Source organism: Myodes glareolus, chromosome 5, assembly GCF_982192425.1.
Source record: "Myodes glareolus chromosome 5, mMyoGla1.1, whole genome shotgun sequence".
Lineage (NCBI taxonomy): Eukaryota > Metazoa > Chordata > Mammalia > Rodentia > Cricetidae > Myodes > Myodes glareolus.
Genome location: NC_142030.1, coordinates 49,237,745 through 49,261,324, shown reverse-complemented (window position 1 = coordinate 49,261,324; position 23,580 = coordinate 49,237,745). Strand labels below are relative to the sequence as shown.

General features: G+C 41.0%; 1 protein-coding gene across 2 annotated transcripts in view; it reads left to right on the top strand.

The window, feature by feature from the left end:
* Synpr (synaptoporin) overlaps positions 1-23,580 on the top strand; it is a 340,860-nt gene that overhangs the window by 263,775 nt on the left and 53,505 nt on the right. For both annotated transcript variants that reach the window (XM_048421427.3, XM_048421428.3), the window contains one exon: positions 18,162-18,360. In XM_048421427.3, the coding sequence (XP_048277384.1) occupies positions 18,162-18,360 (199 nt within the window). The remainder of the gene's footprint in view (positions 1-18,161; positions 18,361-23,580) is intronic.

Sequence of the window (23,580 nt, the reverse complement as noted above, 5' to 3'; positions counted from 1 at the left end):
TTGGGCATAGCAAAGTTTGATCCCACAAAACACAGCAAAGGTGTGGGAGAAGCAGGACAAAAGAGAGAAAGATCAAATTTGTGTTATTGATCACATTACTACAATAGGCAACTAGAACTCAGCCTTTCTATGGTCCTCTAAGAAAATGAAATGCATCTAAGACCTCCAGAACCAAGGGCCAAGGTTTGCTGAGCATCTATACTCTTTGGTCCTCTGGTGCCAAGGAATAAATCCAACATTGTTAATCTTCATAAGCTCCCAGTCACACTTTTAAGTAGAGAAAACCTTCTTGAGCATAGGAGAGGTCTCAGTGGAAAGAGTTTAGGGTGATGGTCTATAACTATCCTTTTATCAGTCATCAAATAATTATAACACACTGAGTATTTACTATGGCATGCACAAAGATAAGCTGGTTTCTCTTTATAGATAGCCAGCCTTTTAATTCTTCAATGACATTATGAAAAATGTAAGAGTATTATCTTTCTCTTAATAAAATTTCAAGGATAATAGAGCAAGTAGATGGTGGAGACTTGAATGTGAATAGATGAAAAGGGAGCTATGACAAAAACACATTATGAATGAAGGACAAGTTGTAGAAAACAAAGCAATGATGACCCAAAATCTGGGAAAATAGCCAAGCAGATAATGTATAAGGAAAGCTTCAGCGAAGAAATATACTTTGACAAGTACTTTAAAGTTGATTAAATATAAAAGTGGAGAAAGATGAGTTTATGCATGATAAATATAGGAGAAGAGGAAGATAAGCAGAACTGTAACAATGGACAGGAAATAGCAAAGAGTTGAGATTGGAAACAATGCAGAGGAAGTCCTTCCTATGGAATAAGACATGCAATATCACATATAAGTATGTTTTTTCTCATAACAACTATGCATTGAGAATAAATCTACTTAATTTTTGGCTTTATAAGTATTGAAATGAAAGGATCCACATATATCTTGTAGGGAAGAGACAAAGATTTGACCTGTATTGTTTTTGTTATTTGAATTAGGACCCTTCCACCCAGTGAAGAACCACTAGTGAGGTTTGTATGAAGTTTTACATCTTTTCACTCCCAACACACACACACACACACACACACACAGACACACACAAACGCACACACACACACACAGGAGCACATGCATGCATGCACACACATGCACAAACCCTTGCCTATGAAGTAGCACAGCCTCCTCTTAGCCTTGGTGACAGTTTTTAAGGGTGCACAACACCTGATTCTGATCTTCCTAGGGGAACTGAAAGGGATGTTGACCTCTTGTCCATCCTTCCAGGGCTTCAGGAATGGACCTGACAAGAGCAGTGGGGAATGAAGAGAACATACACAGAGACGCTGAAACTGCTGGTTTGGGGTGGTTGGGTCTCTTAGTGGAGAAATTTCAGCACCTTGGAAAGCTCAGCACGTTTTTAGCATGGAACTAAAGGATCAGGTTATTGCATACAGTTGAATGAAGGGGTGGAGTTATTGCATCCAAATAAAATAAACAAGAAAGCAGGAGTTCTGGTCTACAGCTTGGTTAGGGAGACAGGTTTAACTAATCTTGGAAGAAGCAGTCTCTGTAAGGGACTAGTTTTCCAAGCTACAGTGGACATTTTCTGCACAGAGCCAACACTTGCACTCTGACCCGGAAGAAGGCTTTGCCATTTCCATGGAGTCTCAGCTCCTTTACCCCACACCCCAAGAAGAAAGCTTTGAAGGTTTTGAAGCTCTGGGGTCCTTGACATTGCTGTGCCTATGTCAACCGCACACATTCACTCTGGGCTTCGCTCACTCGGGGGCTCCTGCACCCCTTACAACCTCTGATGCCTGTAGCTATTAGTCTGGGAGAGTGTAGATGTGAGGCTTTTATTTTGCTCACAAGGAGAAGCCAAGCCAATCTCAGAAAAGCACATTTGAAAAAGCAGAGTCATTTTGCTGTTATTTTATTTTTTAGTTCTGGATTCAGTCTTGACAAAAGAAGAAATGCAAGTTTTCTCAAAATCTTCAAGGAAACCTGATTAATGTGGAGAAATTGTACAAGAAAAGCGAGCAGTTCTTCACATAGAGTTTTAGGAAACTCAAGCAAACAAAGATTCAGACTTCCAACCTACTGGCCATTGCCTTTCTGTATGATATTTCTATGATCCAAGTAGGCCAAGGGTCCCGTGCTACTTGTGTGGATTTCAGATGGACATCTTAATTTTCCCTTGAATGAAGGTGCCAAATCTATTGAGTATTGAATATTGCTCAAAATATTTTTTTCACAGCCCTTCCTTTTCCTACTCATGTTCCTAATCCGTGTTGCTTCATGTCTTTTGGCTCAGGATCTAGGATATAAATGCTGACGCAGGTTGGCTACATGTGAAATTGCTTTCTCAAGATTTGGGCTCTTAATATAAGCTAAACACAGAAATGTAAAGCTAAAGATACCTTTTTCAAGGCCCGTTTTGAACAATGTAATATATCCAGCATTCCCCTGTCAAACACATGTCCTGGCAAGAAATCATATACAGTGACAAGGAACACCTAGAGACGTGACACAAGATGGGGGCGAAGAGATGAGAGGAGGCAAAGAGAGAAAAAATGGATTACTTGAAACTGATAAAGCCATACATATTTCTGCACCCAATGCCTGCTCCAATTAAGGATCATTTGGGAGGAGTCACCTGAGTGGAAGCTAGGCCAAAGTCGATATCTTGAACACTTGTTATGGTAGAGGTATTATGCTAGACGTTGGGGACACAACAGAGGAATTCGAATAATCTTTCTTCTTTCTCCCAGTTTCCTTCAGTTTGGGCATCATTTTCCTGTAGCGGGATCCAGTGTGCCTATCTTTAGATCTTTAAGCTCAAGGGATAAAATATGCTAATTGATTAAATCTAGATCTGGTGTTCCACCCTGAAAGCATTTCTTTGGGAAAGAAATATTTACAGGCAACAAAAACAGCAGCTCCCTACTTTATGGTGGGTACTCCTGTGTTCTCTATAGGAAATCTCATATCTTTGGGCCTCCTTCTGTGGCTCCTCTTCACAATGAGATGAATGATAGGGAGTCCATGATTACATTTTATGATCTTCATGTTGTAGTAGCTAATGCTAAACCTCTCATTCCACATGTAGTGCTTGAGAGAACAGAAAACATTTATAACTTGAGATAAAGGTCAGGCACCAACAATCAGCTATCGAGGTAGCTAGCTAGCTAGTGCTTTTTCCAGCTGCCTGTCCAAGCCTTTTTCACTCAGTATCTGCCAAGGACAAGGAGCTTGGTATAATCTTGAACAATTACTGCAGAACCCTTTGAGCAGTGTGATAATTTATATGCAGTAGCACTCAGTAACAGACACCTCTCTAGAAGGTGAAATCAAAGCTCATGTAAATGGTGATTTGGGCCAGATGAACCGGGTTACCAAAACTGATCATGAGAGAAGTAAAACAACTTGAAAGAAGTCAAGGTCCTTGCCCAGAGTCACAGTTCTCCAGTGTCAAATATCAAGACCCCTACACATTTATCACCATGATGGAGGGTCACACAGTGCATTTTATTCATGAGGACCACATATTTGGATACTTACCACATTGAAAATAAAAACTCAGAATTGTATCGGATGTGAGAATATGCAAGCACACATCTTGTTGTGAATCAGGAAATGTGGCTAAATCACACTTCACATCACGCCTGTAACATGTCACTGTGTACTTCAGAGAGGATGAGAGTGGGCATGAAAATATCATCCTAGTCATGTTAGAAAAACAGTGCTTTTCTCATGGGGATCTAGGAAAGGAACACCCCCAGGAGTTTCAGAGCCATTCTTGGGATTTTAAAGAAGTTAATTTTTTCCCCTTAGGTATTTCTTGGAAGCTGAAAATAATTGTTGAGCATTTCTTCATGTAGATTTGTTTATACCATTTGTTCACATACATTTTACCTTGATTCTTAATTTTCAAAGGAGAGGAGTGAATTTAGGTCTTATTCTTTTCTGTTTGAATATTGTGTGAATTAAGAGGAAAAAATCCTAGAAGATATAACATATAACAAGAGGAGGCTACTTATTTGACATATTGCTATGGGATTTGGGGACCTTTCCAGTGTTTAATACCATTTCCCTTTTGCTTTCCACTTTCCTTTCTTAAAACACTGTTTGATGCTCTGTCATTGGCTTGCATTATATTCTCGGAAAAATCTCCACACTCTTTCCAATCAAATCCTTGCTAGCTATTATATTAAACTGCCTTCCATTGAAGAATTCAAATTGAGATGATCGAATTAGAGGCAGGAGTTCAAGACACTGTTTGGATACACAGACAGTGGTTGAGCTAGACATAACACAATGGAAGATCACCAGAGATCAGCCACAGGATGTCAGCTTCAGAGCTGGTGAGGATGGCGAGTCATAGTGTCGCATTTCCTGTGCAGCCTGAAAGGCAAGGCAAGGCCTACTTTCAGCAACACTATTCCTTCTGTAGCCAAGAAAAATGTAGCCATTGCTTAAAAACCTTTTTCATTAAGAATAAAACAACCAAAATTTTCTAGGGGTCACTCCAAGAACTACAAATCAGTTCCAACTAAAACTAAATGAACAAGAAAATAATTTCCTCCGGATTAAGTAATATTTGTGCTGAAACCATTTTCTCTTCTAGAATATTTCCCATTAAATGCTTCTAACACAGGCACCAAGGTTCAGGGTCTCACAGGCATGCACACATCTGACCAAAGGCCAGAAGGTACTCAGACACTGCTGTAGAAGCTGTGGTCTTCTTCCCCTAAGAGCTTTAAGTACACTGACAAACTGTCTTTTTTGTTTAACCAATGGATTCTTAGTAAGCTAGCTTCTCAGGCATCCACTGTTCTGAAAGTCTACACATCTCCTTGTCCCTTGCTGTGTGAGAATTATTCCGATTAAAGACTGAGAAGAGATTCCTAGCATCGGGCCTGAGAGCGTGTGTGGCAGACTTAGGAGGAAGAACATTCACCATAGACAGACCAGTTATATTGGATTGGCTTCCCATGTGCTCAGCTTCGGGTGTCCCCATTTATAGAGTAAGGATAACAGTGATTTGCCTCTCAGGGCTGCCATAAGGATGGAGTAAGTACAACATTCAGGGCACGGATCACAGTGGCTAGCACAAATGACAGCCATCAATACCCAGTGGCTCCTCTGTAACTGTTATCATCAACAGTGACAAAATTTCCTATGGAAATCCAGTCTCCCGTTCCTAGCATGAATTGCACACACGTTAGCTCCAGGTCTAGAGCCTTCCTCTCTGTTTTCTCCCAGTTCCTTCTCTTATTTGATTGTCTTTGGAGAGAACTCAGAGATGTACTGCCTGGGTGTGGAAGAGAACAGCAGCATCTGCTGAGGAGGTCTGAAGGGCAGGTTCCTGAGGAACTTCTCCAGCGAAGTCCCCAGCTTAGAGGATCCCGTGGCTCCTACCTTGTTCTTCTTGTCCTTGTGTCTTTTCTCTGGACCACTAGAAGTTTCTCCTCCCTAGAAATGTTGAGGTAGAAGGCCCAATGAACCTGTATCAGGAAGCTGGAACTATATGACTTTTATCAAGTTCCTTAACTTCCAAGTCCCGCCTTCTTCTGGTAGAACATAGAATCATGACTTTCTGCAAAAGCAGAATATGCTTCTATTCAAATAGACCTTTTTATGAATTTGATGAACTCCGTTCCTCCTTCCTTCTTCTCCTAACAAATACTTATTGGCTATTTACCACAAACCAAATGTGACTAGGCTCTCAGTAGTAAAGATGTAGCAAAACAGGATCCTGTCCCCGTGTCCTGCTCACAATCCAGAGCAGTGGTCCTCAACTTTCCTGATACTGGAACCCTTTAGTACAGTTCCTCATGTTGTGACCTCCAGCCTAAGCATTATCTTTTTAATCCTTCTCATTTTAATTGTTTGGATAAGTATGTGCTATACATTCCTCCCACTCCCTTTCCCCCCTCACCATTCCCTTCCACCTGTCCCCCTGCTCTCTACTATCCCATTGTACTCAGGAGATCTTGTCTTTTTTCCCCCTTCCTAGGCGGTTCCACTTATGTCTTTCTTAGGGTCCTTGTTGACAGGTTTCTGTCCTGCCTGGTTCTGCAGCTGTTCAACCCCAAAGAATCACACAGAAGTCTACATTAATTATAAACTGATTGGTCTAGTATCTTAGGCTTCTTATCAACTCTTATAACTTATATTTGCCCATAATTCTTGTCTGTGTTAGCCACGTGGCTTGGTACCTTTTTCAGCAAGCCAGTCACATCTTGCTTGCTCTGTGCCTGGCTTTCTCTGTGTCTAGGTGACAACTGCAGACTGAATCTTTCTGAATTTTCTTGTTCTCCTTGTTCCACCTCTACTTCTGCTTTGTTGTCCCAGCTATACTTCCTGCCTGGCTACTGGCCAATCAGCGTTTATATAAAATATAAGCGACAGGGTACAGACCATTGTCTGACAGCAGGTCCTCTTTGTCATCTAGGTTCTCTGGGGTTGTGGCCTGTAGGCTGGTTATCCTTTGCTTTATGTCTATTATCTACTTATGAGTGAGTATATTATATTTGTCTTTCTTGGTCAAATTTCCTCACTTGAGATGGCTTTTCTAGTTCTGCTCTTTTGCCTGCAAATTTCAAGATGTCATTGTTCTTTAACTGCTGAGTAATATTCCATTGTGTAAATGTACCACATTTTTCTTATTCATCCTTCAGATGAGGGGCCTCTATGTTGTTTCTAGTTTCTGATGATTACGAATACTGCTGCTATGAACACAGTTGAGCACATGTCCTTGTGGTATGAGTGTGCATCCTTTGGATATATACCCAAGGGTATTGTTAGGTGTTGAGGTAGATTGATTCCCAATTTTCTGAGAAACTACCATACTGCTTTGCAAAGCAACTGTACAAGATTATACTCCCACCAGTAATGGAGGAGTGTGCCCCTTACTCCACATCCTCTCCAGCATACTGTTATCAGTGTTTTTGATCTTGACCATTATGACAGGTAAAAGATGGTATCTCAGATTTGTTTGGATTTGCACTTCTCTGATGACTAAAATATCTGAAGAATCAGTGCAATACCTACCAAAATTCCAGCAAAATCCTTCACAGATCTCAAAAGGACAATATTCAACAACTTCATTTGAAAAAAAATAAACAGAATAGCCAAAACAATCCTATACAATAAAGGAACTTCTAGGGACATTGCCACCTCTGACTTCAAGCTCTATTATAGAGCTACAGTAATAAAAACAGTTTAGTGTTGGCACAAAAATAGACAGGTAACTCAATGGAATTGGAGACCCTAATATTAGTCCACACACTTATGAACACCTGATTTTTGACAAAGAAGCTAAAACTATAAAGTTGGGGAAAAAAAGCATCTTCAACAAATGGTGTTGGCATAACTGGATGTGGACGTGTAGAAGGATGCAAATAGATACATATCTATCATCATACACAAAACTCAAGTCCAAATGGATTAAAGACTGCCACATAAAACCAACCACACTGAACCTCATAGAAGAGAAAGTGGGAAGTAGCCTTGAATGCATTGACACAGGAGACCACTTCCTAAATATAAATAACCCCAGTAACACAGACACTAAGGGCAATAATTAATAAATGGGACCTCCTGAAACCAAAATGCTTCTGTAAAGCAAAGGACATGATCAACAAGACAAAAATAACATCCTACAGATTGGGAAAAGATCTTCACAAACCTCATATTTGGCAGAGGATTGATCTCCAAAATACAGAAAGAACTCAAGAAACTAGACATCAAAAGACCAAATAATCCAATAAAATATAATGAGGTACAAATCTAAACAGAAAATTCTCAACAGAGAAATCTAAATTGGTCAAAAGACACTTAAGGAGAAGACTTATTTTTGTTTCTATTTCCGAACTATAACTTTGCTATTGTTATGAATTGTAATGTAAATATTTTGGAGATATGGTTTGTCAAAGGGGTCATAGCCCACAAATTGAGAACCACTGACATAGTGGGAGAGAAAGACAAAGCATGCATTCAAAATCAGTAGGGGACCCTCACACAAAGACAGGGCATTGAGATGAGGCCCTGGAACATGGTTATGGCAGGGCTGTGTTCTTTAGCTTGGGTGATCAGACGGAGATACATTCTGACTAAGTCCTAAACAAATACAGGAAGTTGGATGTTAATAGGGGTTCAAGGGCACCAAATAGGTGAGAAATTAGTGATTTGTTTTCTAGGAAAACAGAAAGCTACTGGGTGTGATTATAGCAAATAAGTAGGCACGAACCATATTAGGATTTCCTTGTGAGCTTTGTCAATGGTTTTGGTTACAATCCTGCATTTTAGAGGATATGTAGGCCATGGGGGCTTTACAAAAACATTTGGATTTTTAAAGTTAACTGTATTCACTAAACTTGTCATTTAATTTAGAATTAAAATATTTTATGCTGTGAACATTAGCAGCCTAATAACCCTGTGCCCTGTTACTGCGCCTGAACCTCATGGAAAGACATTGTGACGTTGGTGATTCTTTCTTCTGTCTTCTGAGAAAATAAGAGGTCTTCAATGATAAAGAGAAGAACTTTGGAGAAGGAATCGGTGGTAGGGCATATAGAACTCTGGATATGAATCTCCACTCCAAATCATACGAACAGACAAGGAAACAAAAGAGACACGACACGCCCTTTAGGTCATGGCTAGCAGATATTCTTCACATTGCCTTTCAAATCCGTGGAAAAAGCTGCCAAAGGCTAGCTTTGTAATTGGCAGAACATGGAAACAAGCACACTGTGCGTTAGGGCTGGAAGCACTCTGGGGTTTTAGAAATAGGATGCCATTGGCAGAACTGGCGCTTGAATTCCATCTCCACATCACCCTGAGGATTAGAGTAGGTGAGGTTTAGTAATGGCAGGTGAAGGACTTAGGTGAAACGGCCCAAATTCGAACTCAGTCACCAAAATGATAACGTTGTTAATCATTTGGTAGGGGGTGCGTAGGAAACTTACTGTCAATCTGGTCTATCAATAATTATATAGCATGAACCTGAGGAAATAGTATAAAATATTCGAGGTATTCACCATTGAGCTATTTAGGAAATTGTTATAGTTTCTTCATTATGTACCTCTGTAGGGCAACCTGTCCAATGTGGTAACTCATACATCAAGTTTTGACATATTCTCTAGCTGTTAAGAATACGATGTCTTTCTTTAGAAGTTAGCTATGTTTTGGTCATAGTGTGATAAAAGTAGATAAGCTGAGATAGCTCAGTTAGCAAAGTGCTTACTAAACAAGCATGGGGACTTGAGATCAATCCCCAGAACTCATGTGGAAAAGCTCGGCGTGGTGGCGTGTGCTCGTAACTGCAGCACTGGGGAAGCAGAAGCAGGGGCCAGCAAACCTAACCAGATTGACAAGTTCCAGGCAAGAAAGAGCACTCTCTTAAAATAAAGTAGATGATGTTCCTGAAGATTTCACCCAAGATTCACCTCTGGTCAGCACACTCAACTGCCCACGTGCACACACATGCACATACACACGCAGAATGGGATGATGCCCCTCTGGAGTTTACTTTTTTAGCTTGATCTTTGGAAGGGAATCATTGTACTTTTCTTTTTTAAACATATTGGTACTTTTTTTTACAGAATTAATAAGTCAAATCATTTTACTTGAATTTAAATAAAATGTCAGTTGAGAGAGATTGTGCTCCGTCTCTCGTCAGAGCAGTGTAGGTTTGAATGCTGCAAATACATTTTAATCAAATTCTTCGGATGATTTACTCACAAAAATCTTTCTTTAGTAAGCAAGTAAAACGAGCATATGTTTAGGTTTTCAGCTGAACATCCAAGATTCTTTTTAAACCTCTCTGGAACTATTTTTTTCTCACAACTTACTTGGGTAGAGTACCAAAGAGGACCAACAAGAGATGAATCTGACTTCAGATAAATGGGTAACCTTATTATCTATTTTACTTTGGCAATGGAGAGGCCATCTGAATTTTCTATTACTCAAATTCTATTTGAAGAAACCAAAATGAATAAATCATAGCTGGTGAGCACAGAGATGCCTCATTGTGAGCCATTATAAGGTTTTTATAGCTCTTTTGCTCAGTTCAACTCCTGGCCATGCCCTGCCTCTGCAGAACCATTCTTTTTAATTACCTGCTGGCTTCTGTTTCACTTCAAAATTTCTGTCTACATACTGCAAATGCAGACATATAGGGAAGGGGTGTGTGTGTGTGAGAGAGAGAGAGAGAGAGAGAGAGAGAGAGAGAGAGAGAGAGAGAGAGAAATTTGGAGATTTCTTTGTTCCCAACACAATATCTTTTGACAAAATGACAAAAGATGGGATCTCTGTTCTGGGAGCTGGGGAGTGGGCCAACAGTTTTCCAGCCCCATACGTAAGAATAGAATTAATCATGCAGAGAAGAGTATTGTTTGTAGTAACCTTGATTACATTTTTCAACATCACACTCAGTTTCCTGTGGGAGGAAAAAAAAAACCAGTAAAATAAAGAAGACAAAAAGTAACAGAAAGCTCCTTCTATGGTGACAATAAGCTGGAACACAGTTCATGTGGAAGTGAATTGGGGACAATCATCCTTGTTATATTGAAGAAGATTTTGTCTTTCACCGTTTTTTCTTCTTCCTGAAGAAATAAATTCTAGTGAATAGATACTTGTTACAAACCTTGGTGATCAGACTGCTTTGTATTTAATCAAGGTTAGGATCAACCCATGTGCAAATATGATTCTGTCTGTCTTCACCATGCCAGGAAATCAAGAAGCTGAACTCCATCACGGAGGCCAAGCAGATTGAGTGGAGGTACCATCACCTCAAATGCCTGCTGCTCACCCCAAGGCTCTGCTAGAAGGATGTTGCTGCTGGACTAATTGAGATTCATCTCTGACAGTGCAGAGAGCCTAGCAGTAGCTCTCCATCCAGGTTTCCTAGGTACACTGATCCCCAGGGCGACTTCCAGTGAGTGAGCCTTGCATTCAGATAACCGTTTTCCATTCTCTTATGAGAGAAGAAGAGATTTTTGTTTTGAGCCATCTGAGCCTACTTGCGAGGTCATTTTCACGCTGTGGGTGAATTTCCCAGGGCTGTGCTCAAACTTTGCTTTGTACTCTCCTGCCATTTCCACCCTAAACAGATCCTAAGCAAAGACTCTTAGGAGGAGGCAGTCTCCCCACCCCCCCAGCTTTCCTCCACAGCATAAAAATAAGTCTTCAGAGTAAATTGCCTCATAGATAACCTTGTTTCAGTCTACACCTTTAGAGCCAGCTTGAGACGGTCACAGTCCCCAAACTCTCTTGACACCATTGAGTCAGTGACTCCCAGTTCATCAATAAGATGATAATGAGACAACCTGAACACTGGTATCAATGCTTCAGATTTAACTGAGATAATGTGCAAAAGCACCTGGCGTCATAGCTGGCGTATCAGGACACAATAAATGTTCCCTGGTGATTGGCATCTACCAGAAGCAGATGTGAAACCACTGTCAGCACCATAAATAACAGCACCAAACACCATCCTTCAGACACAATAAAAAAAACCCTGAGGTAAATGGCAGAGGTTCCTTCCCGACCTTCTAGATCAAGTCATTGACTGTATGTCTTAGGGCCTTTAATGACTGGTGCATGTGTTCCCTGAATCCCTCTGAATGAAAAGAGTTAAGCATCATGTGAAGCACGGTGCTTTAAAACTTACAAATAGAATTTGTAACAAAGGGAAAGATCTTAAAGGTGGGTGGCAGGGAGTCCGGGCTCTTCCTCATGCCAGCAGCAGTGTGGTCTCTGACTAGTGTTTCCAAACAACTGAGCTCCAATTCTGCTGTCCTTAAACTGGAAGAAATACTTGGAAGAAGAATGAAGATATAGTATGTGAAAGAGCTAGGTGAACCCCTGGGGTGGTAGTAATTTATAGTGTGGACCATATTAGCTAAGTAAGTTGTATATGTATGCATGTAGATACAACAAAAATAATATCACACTTATACACACATATAACTAACAGAAAGAAAGAAAACATCTTCTAAAATCAGAAACTTGCAAACTAGGGAGAGAGAGTAAAAACAAAAACAAACACAAATCAGTAAAGCAGAGTCCTGTTTTAAGAACTGGAGGGCCCAGAGAAAATAGTCAAGTCATAGAACCCCATGGGCTGTTGGTGGTCCTCTTTGCCACACACTGCCATTCTGATCACAGAGTGATTGAACTGATCACAGAAGCTCGACTCCCACCTTCCTTCCGCTTTGCCCAGAGCAGGATCACAGCCCTTGGAAAAGGCTTCACTGTCTATCTCTAAGACCCTAACTCTTGGACTGGTAGAACCTTAGGCCGGCGTGTGCTCAACCTGCTGAAAGAGAGCGCAATGATCTCAGAAGTCTTGTCCCAGGTCTGTGATGCTCTGTTGCTTACCTGGAGCTGGGCCTGTGCCAGACGTTAAACAGTGCCTCCCTTTCTACACAGAACCACACTCTTAGGGGCACAACTTTAGACCACTTGCCCCCTGTTTGTTCTGAGGCAGCGAACAGAAAAAGTCCTGGTGAGATTTGGGATATAGAAGAGTTTTTATGATGATATATTGGTGCAGAGTTCCAACTAGCATGGCTAGCTCTGTATTATTTAATGCACATACTTCAACGAAGCAACAGAGTGAATATTGCCTTAGAATATTATTCGACATAAACTCCGCCTGTTAGATGAGTTACTTGCCTCTGGATGAGGCAGTGTGAGGCAGCTGGCTTGCTCATCTGAACGTAAACATTCAGATGAACATTTACGTTTGCTGCACCCTTTCAAGCAGAGGGACAGAAACGGGATCAAACCACTGGTGTCTTTTTGATCTACTTGCATGTGAGACTCGTCCGCACCATCTGTGCGGACCAGAGCTCAGCCTTCTCTCTACACACTTCAGGGCTCTGTTTCCCCATCTTTACCATACTGACAGTGACAATTGCTTTGCTAAGAGAAACCGGAAACCATAGTGAGGACCACGTCTAGAATAAAACACACTGACTGGATGGAGAAAAATGCTCCTGATTGTTATGACAATTGCTGTTTTAAGTGTATGCATGTGTTACACACATGCACTTGTTTATATGTGTTCCCCCGTGAGGCACACATGTGGGATGTATGTGTCAGTTTGCACATGCAAGTGGAAGCCAAGATTGATGCTAGGAGTCTTCCTCAATCATTGTTCACCCTCTTTGAGGACAGAACTTTCCACTGGATGCAGAACTCAGGACTTTTTTTTTTTTTGAAAGGGGTGATGTTGACCCAAAATCTGGTCCTCATGGTTGTATGACAAGTGTTTTGTCCACTGAGCCATTTCCCCAGCGCACACTAACACTGCTATCCATAAAGCAATACCAACTGGCCCTTCTCCAAATCGCTGAGAAGAGAGTTTCGTTTAGTATTCTTCCAGGGCTGCCAAACAAAACTTAAAACCTTGTACTCATGGTGACTCCTTTAGCTTAATCAGAGAGTCGTGGACTGTTAGAAATGGCTCCATGGGTGTGCTGAAAATTTTTTAAGAGAAAAACTACTCTAAAATGGAAGCCTTTTATTGACAGACAAAATGCAGTAAAACCCAGAAAAATTCAATTACCCCTAGATTGTGTCAGGTCAACCAAGAAGGGAATGAGGGAATTGTACATTTGAAATCAACAAATTGAATTGGGTGCCTTTTGCGACCTCAGCAATTGCTTTCTGACTTCTTTACAAGATCAGAGGTGGACCTGGCAGCTTCCAGATTCTCAGCGGGCATGCTCTATCTCTAGGGAACAGTATCTGTCCCTTGTTTAACTTCTAAATTAATGATGTTTGCTCAGAAAATTATTGCAGTTGCAAAATATATGCTGACGATAACCACACCTCTTCTGCAGCAATACACACAGATATACAAGTGTATGTATACCCACACACACACACACACACACACACACACACACACACACATATATATACATACACATACATACATACATGCACACAAGTTGCTTAAAGGTACCTGTGCATGCATGTGGGGGTGGGGTGTAGATGTGTGCAGTGATATACAATATTGTTTTAGTTAAACAGAATGACCAAAATAAACTTGGGAAGGAAAAGGTTCATTTCATCTTACAACTCAGAAAGTTAAGGAAGGAACTCAATCAGGAACTTGAAGGCAGGGACTGGAACAAAGCCCATAGGTGGGTACTGCTTGCCGAGGAGCCAAGCACGCCACTATATAGCATTGGTATTGTTAGGTACAATAGAGTTTAAATTCTGATTTTATTTCTTTATACAGATGATCACAGCTGAAAAATTCTTTACGTTAACCAGGCGAATCAACATTAGAGATAAGGTGTTTCAGTCGACAACATAGAAAACAATGCTGATTGTGTCCTCTCTCCATTCCTGAAACCTCTGCCCTCTCCTAGGGGCCCCATGTGCTGCACTTCACTAGCAGGAACTGGATGATGGAGACACAGCAATCTTGAAGCGTATCCTGGCACATCTCCAAATCGCTGCAGCAGGGATTGTGGGTTTTGCTTACCTTGCATTTTAGTTTTGTTTAATATGTTGTTTATGCTGAGGAAATATGGCTAGTGTTCAAATGAAAGCCAGCATCTATAACGTGATTCTCAACAGCTTCTGCCCCACCCCCAGAAGACGTCTCTGGCTGTCTCTTGTTCTCTTTTTACTCTGTCCTCCTTTCCCATCATCTGATAGCTTTTTCCATCCACACCACACTTCTCTGTACACTGCATCCCCCCAGTGCACTTGCCTCTTGCCTATATAGGGATTAGACACGTGCTCCTCTCTGTTTTGTAACATTTTAAAAATTTAATCCACTTTCCAGGTGATTCACCATTTATTATTGTCTTTTTTTTAAATTTATTTCTATGCTTTGCTGCATGCATGTCTGTGTAACATATGTCGGTGCCCACAGAGGCCAGAGAAGTCAGTGTGTACCCTAGCATTGAAATTACCAAGAGTTGTGAACTGCCATATGGGTGCTGTGAATTGAACATACATACATTCCTGAATCCTCTGGAAGGGCAGCAAGTGCTGTTGACTGCTGAGCCATCTCTCCACCCCCCTCCCAATTTACTATTTAAAATTTACCATGGGTTAGGATAATATTGATATCTTCATCGCTGGATGGTGCATATCCATCACAATGGACTTCAGAACTGCTCATTATCTCCCACACAAGTCTCGGGACATTTACCCACCATGCCAGATTCTCCCATACCAGCTGAAGCTGGTTTTTGGCTCCCTGAATTTGTTTATTTCTGCATATTTTATATAAATAAAAGCACAAAGTATTTGACTTTTTATTTATTACTTCATTCATTCAGCAAAGATACTTTCAAGGTTTCTCCATGATGTAACAAGTATAAGAACTTTATTGCTTTTATTAACAAATAAGAGTCCACCCCACACCGTGTTTTATCTGTTTAACAGTTTATCGACATTTGAAATGTTTCCATTCTTTCCATAAGGAATAACGCTGCGTAAGTACTCATATGCTAGTTTCTGTGTGAGCATATGCTAGCATTTCTCTTGCATACGTATTTAGGAGTACAATGGCAGGAACCTCCAGTAACTCAGTGTTTCACCAGTTAAAGAACTGCCACAGTTCTCCAAGGCGCCTGCTTCAGGCCCCGTTTCCACCAGCCATGAGGAAAACCGTCAGCTTCCTAAATCTTGTCAGCATTTGCTGTTCTCACAGTCCTTACACTGGATAGCCATCTGTGTGGTCATGAAGTCAGATCTTGCTTTTCTTTCTTATCTTTTGATCTAGATAATTTCTGATCACTTCTGAAGCTGATGCCTAGAGGTAAAATCCATCAGGGAACCTCCCTCTACTCCCTCATAACCAGGATAGGCTGAGATTTCACTCTGAAATCTCATTAAGACTGAGTTTCAGCCTGAGCAGAATCCATCCCACCTCTCGCTTCCCATCTCATACCCAGCACCCGCTTCTCGTGTGAAATAGAGTAGCTTGTCAAACATCTGTTTGATGAATGACAGATTAACAATAGGGAGGGAAGGGAAAACGAGCCTTGAGATCATCGGCTTCAGAATTCAAATCATTACCTTTTCCTTCTAATTCATTTCCCCCACCTTCTCACAGAGAAGGCTATTGAAGACAGTCTGATCTGATCCCCAGAGCTAGTGTTCTCTGTCCTAGCACAGCTTCCCCTGTCTATCGGTCAAGATAAAAGTCCTTGTCCGAGTGCACAATGTAAGCTTCTTCCTAAGTCAAGAATTCAAATTAAAAGACTATATCTGTAAGAAAGGAAGAGCTTAAGGGATTTGGGTTTCCTCCTCCTGCTCTCAATACAGCTTCACTTGTAGGACTTTTGTGGGTCTGGAGGGAGGCCCTGCACGATAAGCCACCTTCTCTGAAACTTGCTGCCCATGGCCCTGGGGTTCATTTCGAAAGCACCCATCTGAGCGAGCTGATGTCTTGATTAGTTAGTATAAACAAGTTAATATGAATGTTTTTTTTGAAAAGACTCTGGAGTTTGACATGAATTTCAACCGCTGGCCCGCCAAAACTAGCTGGGTGTCCTAAGGTGGACTACGTGGCCCTTCTAAGTCTCCATTGCTTCACCTGCTAATGGTGAAGCGCAGCAAAGAGCCCACATTGTGGAGTTTGCTATGGACATTAAGTTAAATAATGTATTCAAAACAGAATTTAATGCACAAGAAACACTGTGGTCATGCTAGCTCTGTGGCTATTGGTGTTATTTCAGGGATAGTGTTAATGTACAAAATAGTAGACTGGGTACACAGTGGACACTTCTGAAAGGGGTCATTTACATTTTCCTTAGTAAGAAAAACTGCTCTCTAAATATGAGTTAGGGGTGGCTATGTGAACACTGTTACTTCTACAGGCAATTTCCCAAGTAAATCCTCAGTGAACGTAATGAACCTCCTTAACATAGATTTCTAAGTGTCTCCACAGCCGTCCCTTCAGAAGAATCTTGGTTCCTGTACCAAATACACTTGGTTCAGCTCAAACTGTTGTCATACACATGTGCTCTGTCTCCGTGGGTGTCTGTGGCTAATCAGGAGGTGTTGCTCCAGCCTTTCCTTTGTCTCTGCTGTGGACTAAGCAGGGCTGGGTGCTCTAAGGCAAAGACTCTAACCGTCAATCAAGTTAAGACCTGGCAGAGCCAAGAGTGTCCCTTCATTTATTCAAGTGCCGCATGCCTAATAAAAGCCAGCGTTGGGGTACGTGGGAAAGAGGAAAAGCAATCGCACCCGATCGCAGAAACTGGTAGTTACCACTGAGGAAGCAATGCAGACAGGGATAAACAAAAGCAAGTGAGCATGTTGTCGAGACAGCTTCACTGGTCACAAACACCGCCCACATGATAACGCAGCGTGAGGGGATTAAAACGGTCGGAAGAAATGTAATTATATTATAATTTCAAAGATTAAAAAGGAGGAAGAAGTACAATAAAAATGTCAAAAGGAAAAAAAACCCACCGTGGTGAGTAGTTAGCAGGAGGTTCCTTAGAGAGGATGTGGAGCCCAGATGCCAAGGAGGCATGCACAGGCAGAAGAGTTACTGGAAAATACTCAGTCAGGTTGTACCCTGCTTGGTATTACTGAGGTAGGTTAAGCAGGCTATGTGTTGGAGCAGGAGGATGGATCTTCAAGCAATTTTGGAAGGAGCTGGAGATCTAGGCAGCGAAGGAGCTGGAGAACTAGGCAGGGAAGGAGCTGGAGACCTAGGCAGGGAAGGAGCTGGAGACACAGGCAGGGAGGGGGCTGGAGACACAGGCAGGGAGGGGGCTGGAGACACAGGCAGGGAAGGGGCTGGAGACACAGGCAGGGAGGGGGCTGGAGACACAGGCAGGGAGGGGGCTGGAGACACAGGCAGGGAAGGGGCTGGAGGCTTTGCTGGACTGTGTTAAGGGGAGAGGCCAGACTCTCAGCCAAAGGCTGCGCTCCTTTCAGATTCTCTTTCCCTTCTCACCTCTGCTGGGCAAATTACCTCATCTGTGGTATTTATTTCCACGGGTCTAGCTAGAATCTGTAAACTCGTTAGTAAATTCTCTGGTGGAAGCTTCCTGGGCCTCCCAAGCATGTCTAACCTGACGTCAGCAGACCTGACAGCAAGCGTTCTTTTCACCTTCTACAATCATGTCTTGTCTTCTTGCCTCTGGTGGTTTCAGGTTGCACCAGGTGACCTTTGAAGTGCCCACCTGTGAGGGAAAGGAACGGCAGAAGCTGGCACTGGTTGGCGACTCCTCGTCCTCCGCGGAGTTCTTCGTCACCGTGGCTGTCTTCGCTTTTCTCTACTCTCTGGCCGCTACTGTCGTGTACATTTTCTTCCAGAACAAGTATCGTGAAAACAACCGGGGCCCACTCATTGTAAGTCGTTGTCTTTTTGAAGCAACTTCTGTCCCTTATAACATCTTCGGCTAATATCTGAGGGGCCTTGGAGTCATCCATGCCTCTGAGGCTGGTGTGCAAAAGGAAATCATATTTGTTATCCTCCAAATCTCTTCGATCTGCAGCAGAAAGCACCAAGCCTTTTGGTCCCTGTGTCCTAGAGCAGGAGAGAAGCATAAGATCCTGGAGAAACCCTTTTGAAACCAAAACAAACAATGATTAGGAAGCCCATGAGACCCAGAAAAGAAGAGTGAGTTCTGATGTAGGTCCAGCATTATGCAGTTAGGCGGCCATTATTCTCAATAGCCATTTAAATGGTAGGATTTGTGCTTTTCTGAAATGCGTTGTTTCCATATTATAAGAAAACATGATTGTCCCTCCCTCTCCTTTCTCTCTTTTCTCTCTTTCTCTCTATTTTGTTCTCTCCACTCCTCCCCACTCTCTCACCCCTCCCTTCCGGCACCCCACCATTTCATTCCGTTGTCTTTGATGGTGGTTCAAGGACTCAGGTGACTTCAGTATAGTCTTCCATGTCTTAATGTGACTACACATGCACTGGCGGAGACATAAAAACTCTCCAAGAGATACATGGATATAGATAACTTAAGAAAAATAAATAACTCTCACAATCTTTATAGGTACATCTACTTAAAATCTATTTCCTGAAATGACCTGCATCTGAAAATGTTTAACTAACTTTTTCTCTCAAGAGCTATGTTGGTTACCTCTCTGTTTCTATAATAAAGTACCTGAGATAGTTAACTTACAAACAGAAAAGGATTCTTTGTTCTTAAGGGTTTTTTTGGAATTACAGCTTGTGATTGGACAGACCCATTATTCTTGGGTTTCAGGTAGGGGTGCCAGCTAGCAATAGTGAGAAGCTTGTGGTAGAGCAAACTGCTCACCTTAGTACCAGAAGAGCTCAGGATCCCACAGTCCCCCTGAAAGGCGATTTCTTCAGTGTTCTAAGGACTTCTCATAAGGCTCCATCTCCCCAGCATTCCACTGTCTCCTCAGACTGCCACCATGGGAACCAATTATTCAATGCACAGGCTTTGGGGGGCATTGAATAACCAAATAATAGCACTTATGTGCTCCCGATTCACACAAGAGGGCAGCCTTTCTTGACATTCCAAAGCTTACTGCACAGCGTCTTTAGAAGATGCCGTTCATTGGAGGCGGTGGAAGTGCCTGTCTCACACACCCTCAGTGCTGCAACCTGGGTGAAGAGTTTTCAGGTGTGAGACGTCACACAATTTCTTGCTCTCCATAAAATCAATATTCATTACCTTCTTGTCAGTTGATAGATCATTAAAAACCGTTTTTGATGATAGATTGCTATGTGATTTGAGGTCCGTAAGTCAGAAACAAGAGATTAGCAACACTGTCACAGCAAACGCCATCTTTCTCACCTGCTCCTTGCGCAAGCGCTTTTCTCAGGAGTACTTAATCCATCCAAAGCTGTTAGAAGCTAAGCCAAGAAAAATAACAACCCATCCATCCAAGAGACATAAATATGAAACACAATTTAGCTTTTTAAATTAGTACTTACTTAATAATTATGTAGGACATTTTGTTGTTTTAGACAATGGTGCATTGATAATAATTTCATGATCACAAAACCCAATGAAATTTATCACACCAAAGCCTTAGGGTTGAGGACAATTAAAAAGTAATTTAAAATTTGTATATACTTTTTCTGCAAAGAAATATAATATGCTAATCAATAAAGTGCTTGCAAGAGTATTATAGGCTAGATTTTTTTGAAAAATACAATAGAAATATAAATTCAAAGTGAATAATAAATTTACCAACTCATTAAAGAATCTGTTTACTGTCTTTTTAACGAATCACCAAAAATCAAACAAATATTAATTGTATCATTTATTTCAAATTGACAGAGTGCCACTATACTTCCAAATGCCCATTCTGCCAGAAATCCTGTTCTTTTAACTAGTTTTCACAAGTAGGAATAGGCATGTTACAAATTCTCTTAGTAAATTTCAGAAGCCTTTTATCTGACTTGTATATTGCAGAGAGCTGAACAAATTGCGAAAGCCAGCTGCAGGGATGTCTGCTCTCTGAATGCTGGGGTCAGTAGGGAGGGTAAGCTATGCTCCTAACTGCAGCACGTCAGTAGATGCACTTGTAGGGGACGAGGCAATGCAGCAGAGCTCATGTCTTCAGGCAGGTATCCTTTTTTCTCATCTTGAAATGGAACCAAAGTCACTTCACTCCTGAGGTGTGCACAGAGGAGAGTGTTAGGGAAATAGTTCTGTGAATGAAGAAGACATTTGCATAATTTTAAAGACCAAGGCAATACCTGCCTTCCAGCGGGAAGAAGTCTGCACAGATAGTTTATCCGTAAGTGAGAAAAGGTCTGTTTGCTCTCTCTCTCTCTCTCTCTCTCTCTCTCTCTCTGTCTCTCTCTCTGTGTCTGTCTCTCTGTCTCTCTCTTTATCTCTGTCTCTCTCTGTGTGTCTGTCTCTCTGTCTCTGTCTCTCTCTGTCTGTCTGTCTCTCTCTCTCCATATATATATATATATATATATATATATATATATATATATATATTCCTTAAAAACTAGCTGTAACATTTGTTATCCAGTCTCTGTGTATTGGGAAAGCGTAAGGCTTACCTGAAGTCCTGGTTAGAGTAGTCTATGAGGCTGGACCCTCTCAGCTAGTAGCTTGGACATTTTGAGCAGTTTGTAATCTGAAACTGATCTCTGGGTGGTGTTTGTCAGCTTAGTGGTGTTGCCACAATCCAGGTGGAATTGTCATGTGGGGCCCCATCACCTTTTTAGAGACTTCAAAAGTCACTGTCAGGAATGGATATGGTTTACAGCAGAAAACTTAAACATTTTAAATGTCATATGTAGTCGGTCTTGGAGAAGTTAAAGGATCACAAGTTGTTAAATATATCTGGTACACAAACTTAGTTCCTAGCTACTGTTGTAATACAGGTGGGAGAGGAGACTGCATGAGAGAGGCCTTGGCAAAGGGTCCCATGGTGGGTGGGTCCAATGGCTGACAAACACACCATACAGACAGAGTTTGAGTGTGGAGTTTACTGAGATAAAGGGAATGGGAGGGGAAGAGAAAATGAGAGAACTAGAGAGACAGAAACACAGAGAGGGAGAGACAGAAAAGCTGCCTCCTCAGAGAGAATAGCAGAAAAGGAGAGAGCAGGGAGTGGGCAGAGCTAGTCTCTTAAAGGGACCTTTGTACCTGTATACAGACTAGGACCCTGGACTGGCCAGGGTATTGCCTGAGTACATTCTGCCAGATAACAAGACAGGCCCCCATAATTCAGGCCAGCCTGAATCCTAACAGCTACCTGCTTCAGACTCAAACCCAAAGTCACATACAGGAAGCTATATGAAGCCTATTTCTATAATTCGTCAGTGTTCTGTATGACCATTATATCATGATGGAAAGTGTAAATATATATATGTGTGTTGTGTGTGTGTGTACATATATGTGTGTTGTGTGTGTGTGTATACATATATGTGTGTGTGTGTATATATATATATATATATATATTATAAGTTTTGAGATAATGTTTATATCTTAAAGAAAGTTTTAAAGAGTCAAAATAAAACCAAAAGATTAGTTGCAATAGAATAGTGACTTAATTTGGTTTTTCTTCTGTCCCATACCAGGTGACTCTTCTAACATGAGGCATATTTGGGATTTTCCTTTAACGAGCATGCTTGTGTTTATAGAATGAGAGAGCCATGATCTCTCTGACTCTGAAATATGCTTTAATTTTTAACTGAATTGGGACTACAGACATTTGCTTTATATGACTGTCAAGAACAGCAGAAACAAACTTTTGAGAAGATTTCTGAAATTTTATCCTGCTGGATGTCGGCTACACCATTAGGCCAATTTATTTGTGAGGGGGGCATTTTTTTCTTGATGATTTTATTTTCTTCTTTAGATGTTTCTTTTGTCCAGTGGTCTCTGGAGTTCTTAGCTGGATGTTTTTATTTTCTTAAAAAGACAAAAACAAAATCCTGCCCCAACTCTATCTTTGGGGAGTATTTTGTGGGGGTATAGGTTATATCTTTGCTAAGACAAAAATTCTTTTGGCAACAGAAAAAGCATAATCTTTTAATAATAAAAATGAATTTTTTTCATACCAATCTAGTGAAAGACATTTGTTAGTCTTAGAAATTAGATTGGATTGAATGACTAAGATGTTTGATGAACTATTGCTTCTCCTAATCAGGAAGTTTCTCCTGTTCTAATTAATTAATCTTTATTAATTTATTATTAATTAATCTTTATTAATTAATCTTAATTAATCTTTATTAATCTTGATGGTATCCTTTGGAAACAAAAGCAAAACCTCATACCAAACACAATACATATTCTGGTTTCTATTCTGAAGTCAATACATCTTTAAAATATATAGGATGATCTAATTTAACAGGTTTTTAAAACTCATCCAATGTCTCTCCATGGCCATTATTTTGTTTTCTTTATTACTGTTTAAAAAGTTTAAACTTTATAAAGCACTGTGCAGAATTCAGGCATCCTGTATATTTTCCATCTTTACGTAGTTTATTAATTTTAATATTACTTTATTTTCTCTTTAAAGACTTTATTATATTTAGCCTAATTTTTTCTATGGTTGTCTATATCCATTTTCTTTCTTTTTTCAATCCCTAAGCATACTGTATATTTTTAGAGGTTCTCTGTGTCTTGGCCTGGCTTTGCCAAGCACCTGCAGCTTTCTCTGACCACATGAGACAAATCTCAAACTGCCATGGCTCAGCTTAGCATATCCATATCATGCTAGTGCACATCACTGGCAGCTGGCTCCGCCCCCCTTGTGTCTGCGGGCAGTGGCAGGAGCGAGCCTCCGTATGCAGCAAGCATCCACCTACATGAGAGACTGTGGTACAAGGAAGCCACATCTGGCTCCTTGTCTAGAGTTATTTTAGCTTTCTCAGGCCCATCTTTGGATATTCATGCCCCATTTGGGGTACTGTACATAGCAAGCCCAGCTCACAAATGGTGACAAAGAAACTTATAACTATTGTGAAAACTTGTCCTTTAACTTAGGTTTGTCTCAACTAGATATTATAATTTAAATTAACCCATTTATATTAATTTGCATTTTGTCATGTGACATTACCTCTCTTCCATCCTTGTACCTCCTATTTCCTGTCCATCTCTGGCTGGTGAT